Source organism: Phoca vitulina, unplaced genomic scaffold (assembly GCF_004348235.1).
Source record: "Phoca vitulina isolate PV1807 unplaced genomic scaffold, GSC_HSeal_1.0 scaffold7, whole genome shotgun sequence".
NCBI lineage: Eukaryota > Metazoa > Chordata > Mammalia > Carnivora > Phocidae > Phoca > Phoca vitulina.
Genome location: NW_022589710.1, coordinates 35723665 through 35735689, shown reverse-complemented (window position 1 = coordinate 35735689; position 12025 = coordinate 35723665). Strand labels below are relative to the sequence as shown.

The 12025-nt window shown below is 34.4% G+C and overlaps 1 protein-coding gene across 2 annotated transcripts in view; it reads left to right on the top strand.

Moving 5' to 3' along the window:
- The window catches only part of SGPP1 (sphingosine-1-phosphate phosphatase 1), a 106000-nt gene that overhangs the window by 16413 nt on the left and 77562 nt on the right, over positions 1-12025 (top strand). The window contains exon 2 of one of the 2 annotated variants that reach the window (XM_032405273.1): positions 6783-6872. The exons of the other annotated variant lie outside the window; for it this stretch is intronic. Coding sequence (XP_032261164.1) covers positions 6783-6872 — 90 coding nt within the window. The remainder of the gene's footprint in view (positions 1-6782; positions 6873-12025) is intronic. 2 annotated transcript variants of the gene reach the window in all.

Sequence of the window (12025 nt, the reverse complement as noted above, 5' to 3'; positions counted from 1 at the left end):
AAAACTTTCTTATTAGAGGAAATAACATAAATTCAGCAAGTAAAGCTCAACATTCTCTAAGAAAAAGAAAATAAAAACTAGGAACCCCTACCAAACTTAAAATTATTACCTATTTGTATAGTGATAAAAGTATAAAGTAACAAGCATGGTAAATTGGAAAAGGCATCAGAATAGGCCACTGGATGACTAAGTGTTATTTAGCATCACTGGGTCTGTTTCTTCATCTGTAAAGAGAGGAGAGTAGAATTAATATCTTTAAGTTCCCTTCTACCTCTAATTAAGTTTGTACCTAGCCTCCACTCTAAGAAAAACCTAAATAAAAAATATCTGAGAGATAATCTGCTTGATCCTAGGGATACAAGGAATTAAACAACACACTATACATGAAGGACAGCTTAGTATAGTGATTAAGAGCTTAGATTTGGGAAATTAGACTTTCAATGTTTGAATCTCAGCTCCATAACTTAATACCTGTTTAATCTTGGACCTCTCTTTGACTCAGTTTCATTTAAATTAGAAATCTACCCCATAGGGTTGTTCTGGTGATTAAATGAACTAATATTTATAAAGCTCTTAAAACAGTGCCTGGTACACAGTAAATTGTATGTGAAGTAAAATTATTTAATCTATTAACACTTAATTAAAGAACAAATCCACATTTATTTCTTCTAACATCTTCCTAGAAATGAATTTTGGCTTTAAAAAATCCAGCCAGTTTATTTGTCAAGTAAAGGATCAGGGTGGGTAGGAATTAGTAGAGAGTTACAGTCAAGTGGAGGACAGAACAATTGCAAATATGTGTGTATCAGAAGTGAGAGAAAGGTTGGATAGATTGTTATTGCAGAGGAAAAGAGGAAGATGACTTTTTAAAAAATAGAAACTAGGGCTCTTACAGAATTGCTAAATTTGCCAATGTGGACAATACAATTTGAGTTTTCTATTACAATGCCTTTTGCATTTTGAAAATTACTGTACTTAATTGCCCCTCCTCCCCAGTGCTGAAGCAGCTCTATAAGAGCTGTTGCTACCCCAGGCTAAATTTGCTCCCAACCCTAGAGATTTGAATAGGAATTTTTTAAAAAACAAATCTCCACAGAATCCGTATTAGACACTGGAGAAATTCTCCTGGGCCTTGTAGCAGATAGGGCTACATTATCCAAGAGACAATTAGATAAAAATTTCTTTGATAGATTAGAATTGGAATGAATGAATGAATGAATGAATTGGTAACTGCCTGGAAAACTGAATTTATTAAGCTTCTCTTGTTTCTACTCTGGTTTCCACAGAGAGAATCAGGAATTTCTTGTTCATCTTAACTATCTGGAAAGCTGTGGTCTGCCTGCCCACAGCTGTAAAATGATACAAGCTAAAACATGTAGTCCTTCTCTTTCTTTTTCACAAATCCCTTCCCTGTAACAGAAATTGGGAAAGAGATCCTAGTTTGTTAATCTAAGTCTACATCAAATAGGATGGTAATAAACAGTACTTTCCTTTTTTTTTTTTTTTTAAGATTTTATTTATTTATTTGACAGGGAGAGAGGGAACACAGGCATGGGGGGTGGGAGAGGGAGAAGCAGACTCCCCACTGAGCAGAACAGGGAGCCCGACTTCCCTGGGATCACGACCTGAGCCGAAGGCAGACGCTTAACGACTGAGCCACCCAGGCGCCCAGGAAAGTATTGTTTAGGGGCGCCTGGGTGGCTCAGTCGTTAAGCGTCTGCCTTCGGCTCAGGTCGTGATCCCAGGGTCCTTGGGCGTTGGTCTCCCTGCTCGGCGGGAAGCCTGTTTCTTCCTCTCCCACTCCCCCTGCTTGTGTTCCCTCTCTCGCTGTGTCTCTCTCTGTCAAATAAAAACAAAACAAAACAAAAACAAAAAACAATACTTATTGTGGTTTTTAATAAAAAATATACTTAAAATTATAATTAATATTTACTTGATGAATTCTGTTGCTAAATTGATACTTTGTAACTTCAGAGTTCGAAAGAAACAGTAAGTTGACACCATATATGAATAGGTCAAAAGGATAGATTGAGCTGAAAATGTTTTAGTTCACATATTTATCTTAATGTGTACATTAAATGACTGCATATGGGTTAATTTTTGTTTTTGTTTTACCTTTTTGAACACATGTATTATTATACACCACACTAGCCTACCGGTGTGGAAAGTACTATGAAGGAAAACATGCTATTATGATTAAGTTTTTTGCTTTGTTTTGCTTTTAGTATACAAAATATAGTTCATAATGTGCTATTATAGGAAATGGTTTTTATTTCTATACAATTTGGTTACTTTGTTTTGGAAAGTGTATAGTTTTAAAAGCTTAAGCTACAGAATCCTTACCTAACAATGTTTATTCTAAAACAAACATTGGACAGCCATCAAAAAAAAAAAAAAATCTTGCCATTTGCAACGACGTGGATGGAACTAGAAGGTATTATGCTAAGTGAAATAAGTCAATCAGAGAAAGACAAGTATATGATCTCACTGATATGAGGAATTTGAGAAACAAGACAGAGGATCATAGGGGAAGGGAGGGGAAAAATGAAACAAGAGGAAACCAGAGAGGGAGACAAACCATAAGAGACTCTTAATCTCAGGAAACAAACTGAGGGTTGCTGGAGTGGAGGGGGGAGGGAGGGATGGGTGATGGACACTGGGGACGGTAAGTACTATGATGAGCGCTGTGAATTGTGTAAGACTGATGAATCACAGACCTGTACCCCTGAAACAAATAATACATTACATGTTAATAAAAAAATAAAGATCTTACACTTGTTAAAAAAAATAAATCAGTAGACTTTGAGTAATAAATAAATAAATAAATAAATAAAATAAAATAAAACAAGCATTGGAAATTCCCTAAGTTTACTCAAAAGGATTTTCAGATTGCAATTTATTGTGATGGATTCCAGAGATGCTCTTAGAACTAAAGGTTAAGGTGGCCCAGGTTTGAGGCCAGGCCTTTGACCCCAAGGTTATCATGAATTTGATAAGGTAAGACTGATATCCTTCCGAGGCTGAAGGCTTATGTTTACTTCGTTTAGCAAGTATTTATTGACTGCCTACTATATGTAGACACTGTTGTAGTCACTGATAATACAGCAGTGAGCAAAACAGATTCAAGTTTCTGCCCCCATGGAACTTACATTCTTGAGGAAGGAGACAATAATTAAAATAAATACTAGTATTTTTACATATGTACATATATATTACATATATACATATATTACATATAGAGAATATGATAATATTTACTATATCCTAATGCATAAATATATCCCATGTCAAAGATAAGGTCTTTAACTTCTTCCATTAATGTTTTATAGCTTTCAGTGTACCAGTCTTTTACTTACTGGGTTAAATTTATTACTAGGTATTTTATCCTTTTGGATGCTATCGTAAATCGAATTTTCTTAAATTCCTTTTCAGATCGTTCAGTGCTGGTATACAGAAACAGAACTGATTTGTGTGTGTTGATCTTGTACCCTGCAATTTTGCTGAATTCATTTATTAACTCTAGTAGTTTTTTGTGGATTCTTTTGTGATTTTCTTTTTCTTTTTTCTTTCTTTCTTTTTTTTTTTACAATCATGTTATCTGTAAGTAGAGATAGTTTTACTTTGTCCTTTCCAATTTAGATGTCTTTTATTTCTTTTTCTAGCCTAACTGTTCTGCCTAGAACTTATAATACAGTGTTAGACAGCAGCAGTGAGAGGTAGATGTCTTTCTCATCTTGAAGAGAAACCTTTTAGTCTGTCACCATTGAGTATGTTATCTTTGGGTAGTTCATAAATGCCCTTTATCATGTTGAAGAAATTCCCTTCTTTCCTAGTTTTTTGAGTGCTTTTATTATGATGGATGATCATGGGTATTTTTTTCTTAATTCTATTAGTGTGATGTATTACATTGATTTTTCTTTGTGGAACCACCCTTGCATTTCGGGGATAAATCCCACACCATACATCATGGTGTATAATACTTTTAATGAGCTGTTGGATTTGGTTTGCTAATATTTTGTAGAAGATTTTTGCACCTGTATTTACAAGGGATATTGGTCTGTAGTTTTCTTGTGATGTTTTTGTCTGGTTTTGATAGCAGGGTAATAATGGCCTCACGAATGAGTTAGGAAGTGTTCCCTAAGGTTGATATTAAAATTTTTTTAAATGTTTGGTAAAATTCACCAGTGAAACCATCTCGACTTTAGGGACCCAGGCTGATGGAACTTTGCGTATCTTGTGATACATCTCAGCATGTGGCTTCCAGGGTTGCATCTATAAGGAAGAGAGAGATCATAGAAAGATTGAAAGAGGCATAAGTCCTTTTCCCCAGCTCATTGGCTAAACTAGTCACATAGTCCCAATCTAACTGCAAGTGAACCTGAAAATGTAGAGGAACATAAGGAATATTTGATGAACATTACTGTTTCCACACCTGTTCTCTTTGTATTTCTCCATAGTACTTAACACACTTGAACACATAGTACTTAAAACATCTTACATAATTTATATATCTTTAAATATCATATAATTTGCATATTTTATCTTCACTATTTAGTGCCTTCCCCCAGCTAGAGTATAAGCTTATTCTCCTAGAAAACCAATTTCTTGCCCACAAGCCTTTGTTCATGGTGTTCCTGCTGTTTACAATGCCTTTTAAATGTTTTTTTAAATTTATTTATTCATGAGAGTCACAGAGAGAGAGAGGCAGAGGGAGAAGCAGGCTCCCCGCCTAGCAGGGAGCCCGATGCGGGGCTCGATCCTAGGACCCTGGGTTCATGACCTGAGCTGAAGGCAGACGCTTAACCATCTGAGCCACCCAGGCGCCCCTACAATGCCTTTTATCTTTTTTGCCCTGTACTTCTTTTTTCTAAAGATTAAATCCTACTCATCTCTCAGGACAACTTGGATCTTACTTAATCTGGGTAACTTTGTTAACATCTTTAAGTTAAGTGCCCATCCCTTAGAATCCCTCAGAATTTTTAGTGTACTCTCATAGCACTTACCTCATTATATAGTTATATGTCTGTCCGCCCCATTAACCAAGTTCCTCATGCATGTGGAAGAATGGCTGGAGAAATAGGTAGAGCCTAGAAAAGAAACTATGAGGATCTGAATAAGGACAGTTTAAGGAGAATGGAAAAGAGATGATAGAATCAAGAATTATTTAGAAGGTGAAATAAGCCAGACGTGATTATTGGTTGAATATGAGGGATAAGGAAGGAATCAAGGATAATTCATGTTTCTCATTTAGATTATTATGTGGATTATGAGGTTTCCAAATGAAATAGGGAATATGAGAGGAGGAACAAGTTTGGGTGGTAGGATGATGACATTGGTTTGAAGTATAGCGGGTTTAATTAACTCCATAGAGACATATGTGCAGTAGAAGGTGCAGGTGCAGGCCTTGGCCATATAGTTCTTAACACAAGGAAATGGATAGGTCTTCAGCATGCGAAGTAGTAGTTACAAAATAAGAAAAGCTGAGACTACCAAGAACTGCTAAGGGCAGAATCCTTATTTATTGATGTCAGTGTTTAAGGAACAAGAAGAGGAAGATAAGCTCTTGTGTGGGAAACACAGAAAAAAAAAATAGATGGTGAAAGAGGAAACAGAATGTGATACTGTAGAAATCAAGGGTATTTAGACTCTCAAGAAAGTGGTGGCTATGTCAAATATAGTGGAGAAGTCAAATCAAAACAACTAAGTACTAAATCTTTACCACTCTTCTTGCAGCCTTACTAAATCCCTTCTTTCAACCCCACTTCTTATTGAACCACGTTGATTTCTTATTGAGTTGAACCACCTTGGCTTCAATTTCACGGAGAAATTTGAAGTTATAGGGCATAAACTGCCTCAACTGTGTCCCCTTCCTTCTTCCTTTACAAACTTGCCACTGTGTCCGTCCATCATTTCCACTTTCCTTCTAATATAAGGAGATTCAAAGCCAAGTCTTAACACTAGTGCCTTTGATACCAAGAGTTGTCTACATTTTATGTTTTCTCCCTTTTTATGACTTTCTGATCCCAGTATCCCCCCACAATTATTCTCAAAAAGGTTACCATTTGAAATTTTAGTGGAGGGGCAGAAGTGGAAAACCAATTACAGGGTGATGAATATTGAATACAAGATGGGGCAGTACCAACAGAAACTACAAATAGCAGTCACTGATGGAACTGAGAGGGAGATAATGCTCAGTCTTCCTCCCCAGGGAAGCAAGGACACTTACATGGATCAGATTCAAGCACTATCCCATAGGTATTTCATTTTGGAGCTCCATGAAAAATATGTCCTGTTTTTCTTCTGCAGCATGCCAGTGACTAAGTCTTTACTATAGAAACGAAAATGAGCCAGTTCTCACAATGAAGAGTGTAGAAACCCCAGATTTCATTCATTTGTTCAGTCGTGCAAACGTTTTTATTTAGTTTAGTTTTGTTTTTTTGAGGGAGAGAGTGAGCACAAACGGGGGGGGGGGAAGGGGGGAGGAAAAAGGGGAGAGGAAGAGAGAGAATCTTAAGCAGGGCTCCATCTCACAACCCTGAGATTGTGACTTGGGCCGAAATCAAAAGTCAGACATTTAACTGAGTCACGCAGGCACCCCTGCAAAAGTATTTCTTGAATGTCTGCTATGTGCCATGCTTAGGTTTAGGTGCTAGGAATACAATGGGGAGTAAAAACACAGTTCTTGTTCTTGTGGAGTTTTATGGTATAGTAATTTGTTTTTTATTTCCTTGTTTAAATTTAACCTAATTTATTTAACTAATTTTACTTTTTTTCCCCTTTAGTATCCTCTTATATATGGATTGATTCTTATTCCCTGCTGGTGCTCTCTAGTTTGCCTAAGTAGAATTTACATGGGAATGCACTCCATTCTGGTAAGGAAAACATTGTGTTCATAGAGCTTTATTTTTTTCTGAAATTGACAGGCGATTTTATAGTTTTTAATCATTGTCAAACTTACAGGAAACCTGAGAAAATACTATTATAAATCTTCTTTGTTTTGCAAAAATATATATATATATGTGTGTATATAATATATATATATTAATATATATAATATATATGTATATTAACATGATGTTTTGTGAACATTTAACTTAGTAATCATGTATTTTGTGGAAACAGTTCCCAGCAATCACAAATAACCAAATATGCTCAGGATAAGGTTTCTCCCTCCTTCCAGTCTCAGTTTGATTTTCCTTCTCATTCTCTTCTCTGCCTCTTCTACCACCGAGTAAAAACCAACAATACAGAAATCAGGGAGAGCTCTCATCAGTGAACACCCGGTGACTAGAAACTACATGAACTTAAATCACTTATATTGACATATTAAATTCTAGTTTTCTTCTTTTTCCCAACGGTATTTTTGTGCTTACATCAGTTATTTTATTTTATTCAGTTTAAACAGCAGCACAGGTACCCTGTACTCTTTAGCCACGCCTACTCACCTCCCTTCCTCCTCTTCCCATTGGCATTTCTTTAATTCTAGCTTGCATCATCTTTTCACCCGATTACTGTAATAGCTTCATTAGTAGCCCTACTTCCAGTCTGACATCACTCCATACAGTGTTTAGTCTCCTGTTGTAGTTTACTTTCAAAACAAATATGATGCTATACTGAATGACTTAAGTTTACTCAAGTGTGAATGGTGTTTTCTTATCTCCATACCTTTAGGAATGCTGTAACTTCTGCTTGGAATACCCTTTTCTCTTTCTTTGTCTAGCTAACTATCTTATCCATTCTTTAAGAGTCACAAAAACATTCTTATCTCCTAAAAGCCTTATAACATTCCCCATCTTTCCTTTCTCTAGACTGGTTAGGTGACCTTTCTCCCAGAGCATCTTGAGCATAATTCTGGCACAGCACTTATGCTAAACTGCAATTGCTTTTTTTTTTTTATCTGTCACCCCCACTAGACAATAAGCAACATAAGAAAAGTAACTATGTTTTCTCTCCCTTGCATCTAGTGTGGTGTCTCTTAGTACATTCTTTGAATGTATTATGTATTTTGTAGATAAAGGATCAGAAAAAAAGTAAATATGAACTAACTCATGGAATCCAAAAATTTATAACTGGTTACAAATTTTTCTTGTCCTTTTAGAATTTTCTACTCATAAAAATATATACTTAACTTGTTTCATAGCTGTAGAAATACTGGGTTTCTATTTTTTACTTAGATTGCTTACCTTCAGAAGCTGCCCCTTCACTAGTAAATTTCCAGAAGTTGCAAATACTATTTTAATAAGCAAATTATTCGTGTTCAACTTTTTATAATTATTTGTATTAATACAAATTGTGAATTTACATATAATTCTGACTAATCTCTACTAATTTTATAATGAAACCAAGTATCATATTTTTAGGTCAGATCTAATATTTGTCAAGAGAAAATGTTATCCAGCTCTGTGCCTTGTTAGTTATTTCCTTCCAATCCCAAAAGTTAGTAATATTATTCCTAAAAAACTACCGAATGGTTATGCATCTTTGAATGATAAAAAATGGATCCCTGATATTTCTTGAAGGAAAAGATATTAGATTATATTACCCCTAGGTTCATTATCATAATAAAAAGAGTAATAGGAATCTGATTATATTGAATATATAATCTAAAAGATGTGTTCTTTAAAAAACAGATGTTTAGTGGATTGGTCAAATATTCAAGCTGAGTTCAGTTCAGTTTTTACATACTGGATGTCTATTTTTGAATCAGCTGATGTAAAAACAATATTGACGTATTATTTTTCAGATCATGCATCTGATAACCCTAGTCCTTTATTCAAAAACCTTCTTGTCCCATAGAATGTTTCATCAGTTTTATTCAGACTAGCTACTGAATTTTATTATGTGTAGTATTACAAATTTTTGTTTTCCTTTTATTTTTTAGTTTTCCTTTTAAAAGTAAAATCATGGGTAACTTGCAAACATGTAAATTATGCCCTGTGTTATGACCACAGTTTTTCCTAATCAATAATACATTGCTTCTTATCATTTGCTAGTTGATGTATGAAACATTTTTTCTTTATTGCATACTTTGTGCTATAATGCTTAAAACCACTTAGTATACATTTTAATATTATACATTAAATTGATATCAAAATGATAGCCATCATGTTTATGTCCTGAATTCAGTTGTTCCTTCCTTCTGGTTCTGTTGCATGGAAGTTCAGTTTGCCTTTAACTACTTAGGGTAATATCATAAATAATTAATAACTCAATCTGAAAAGGAGGTAGATTTGTAGAGAGTCTTGTAACAATCTAAGTTTAATATTCCTGGAGCTCTACAAAAAAAGTAGAGGACAACAAATATTGGATATTTTGTGTTATACTGAAATATACTTCTAGAATTATAATTTTTATGAATTATTTTGAAGAATTTTTTTTTTAAAGATTTTATTTATTTATTTGACAGAGAGAGACACAGCGAGAGAGGGAACACAAGCAGGGGGAGTGGGAGAGGGAGAAGCAGGCTTCCCGCCGAGCAGAGTGCCCGATGCGGGGGCTCAATCCCAGGACCCTGGGATCACGACCTGAGCCGAAGGCAGACGCTTAACGACTGAGCCACCCAGGCACCCCAAGAATTCGTAAAAGTGATCAAATGTAGGGGCGCCTGGCTGGTTCAGTCAGAGGAGTGTGTGACTCTTGATCTTGGGGTTGTGAGCTTAAACCCCACGTTGGGTGTAGAGATTACTTAAATAAATGAATAAATAAAAACTTAAATAAGTAATAATAGAAAAAATGATCAAATGTAAAAAAGTCTCAGTCATTTAATTGATTTTTTTCATTTTTTAAGGTACTATAAAAAATATTTTATAGGAATGAACATGTACTCCTATCTATGGTCTGAAAAATCTATAATTTAAAAAAAAATTAGCTAACTTCAGAGCTATTAACCCTTCCTTTCACTTAACCTTACATATTATATATGGTTTTATGTAAAAAACTCATTGTCATTGATTTAAAACTTCTAACTTGGTACACATTCTATGTGAGAATTACAAGGCTCAGAACACTTCCACGTTAGCATATTCTGAAAATTTTGAATCAGTCATGAAATTTAATAAGAAATAAAGCAGCAGCTTTTATCCTGGTAGCCAAAATCCTGTAGTTATTTCACAAGACCTGTGCCTTTGATTATAAGGTAGGGAAGAAAGGGTAAGATAGCAACCAAAGGAACATGACCTCATAAAGTGTAATTATTTGGCAATTAGTGATTTGAAATATGAAGAATAGAGGTTTGACAGTCACATAATTTGACAGCTCCATATCCAAAAGCATGGTCAGAATTTGGGGCACTTCTGGAATCTTTGAGTAACTGCAGTAAAATTCAATTAATAAGAATTCTTAAGTAACTTTTAGTTGTATCAGTGAATTTTCATGGAAGACCTCATGTTCAAAAAACATGTTGAAAATTTAGATTTTCACTACAATATTTAATTCCTAATGCTGAGAATATTCTTTTTTTCAACAAATGTATTGAGCACCTTCAATTTATGAGATTAAATACCTAGCTCTATGACACTAGTCCAGTTTTCTTTATTTAAAAACTGGTAATTAAGGTAACCATAAATTTTTATCAAATTTGGATTCCTTGAAAGGGGACAAAAGACACTTTTAATATTCTGGGGACAAGAGAGCAAAATAAGATTGGTGAGCCATATCAGGGTGTTTGTGAGGATCAAATATGACACTAAAAATAAAGTATTAAAACAGTATTTTCAGTACAGAAAATATTATTCCCTGAAAATGTCTTTAGCCTAAGTTAAAAAAAAATTAGTTTCATCTATTTTTTGAAATAAGTTGAAAGAAGTTTCATCTATTTCTCTTACAGAGTTCTTATCAAGCAAGATCATATAATCAATATGATGAGTCTAAAGAATTACTCTGTCTCAGTTCAACTAACCAAATATTGCCTGCTTACTGTGTGCCAGCCATTGGGTATATATGTATAAATAAGATAAAGTCTTTGCCTTTGAGAAATCAGTAAATATGTAATATGTAATATAAATATGTAATGTAGTGATTCTCAACTGCAGCTGCAAAATGGAATCACTGGGGAGCTTTTTAAAAAAAAAAAAAATTGATGCCCTACTCCCACTTCAATTCAATCAAAATCTCTGAGGATTGGCCCAGGCATCAATATTTGTAAAGTTCCTGAGCGATTTTTAAAGGGCACAGGAGTTGTGAACCTTTGGTTTTCTGGTAAAAATAGAAAGCAAAGAAATGTGGTAACTGTTGTAGCAGGTTTGTAGGAGATGCCATGGAGGTAAAGTGGAGGAAATTCCTTATTATGGAGTAGGAAAAGAAAGTTTATGGAGGAGATAGATGCCTGAGCAGAATCTCAAAGGATATGATGTAATGGTTTGCCTAAAATATAGAAGGAAAGGTAATTCCGAGATGACAGAAAATAGTCTATAAATTCATTATGGGATCTGGCATTGAAGCGTTATTTTTTCTTTTAAGGTTTTTTTATTTTTAAGTAATCTCTGTACCCAACATGGAGCTCAAACTCAAAACCCTGAGATCAAGAGTCACATGCTCCACTGAAGCATTAGGCTAGAGAGAAGCCAGATGTGAAATGCTCTATATGTCCTTCTAAGGAGTTTGAATACACAAGTGATATTTATTGTCTTAGTTCATACTTTCATAAACATTTTGCTAAGTGATTATATCTTTCTTTCACCTACTATCAAAGCACTTACATAAAGAGAACACAATTACTTTTAAATAATCTCTTTTCATATTTTAGAATTGGAAAATATCCACAAAAACTTATTCTATATAGAAATAAATTTTAAAAATGCTTTCCTAATGATAGTTGTAATTGTTGAAAAAAAGAGTAAAGAATTTCACTTTCAAGTGATTTAGTAGATTTTGTTAGAATAGATAAATTCCTGTAAAGGATTCATTTATTCATTCATCCAGTAAATATTTGAGTGTTTACAACGTGCTAAGCTTCCTAGGAAGGTGGTGTTAAAGAGGATAATTTCCTCAAAATTTTTAGCTGCATATGCAGTTCTTACTCTCTTTA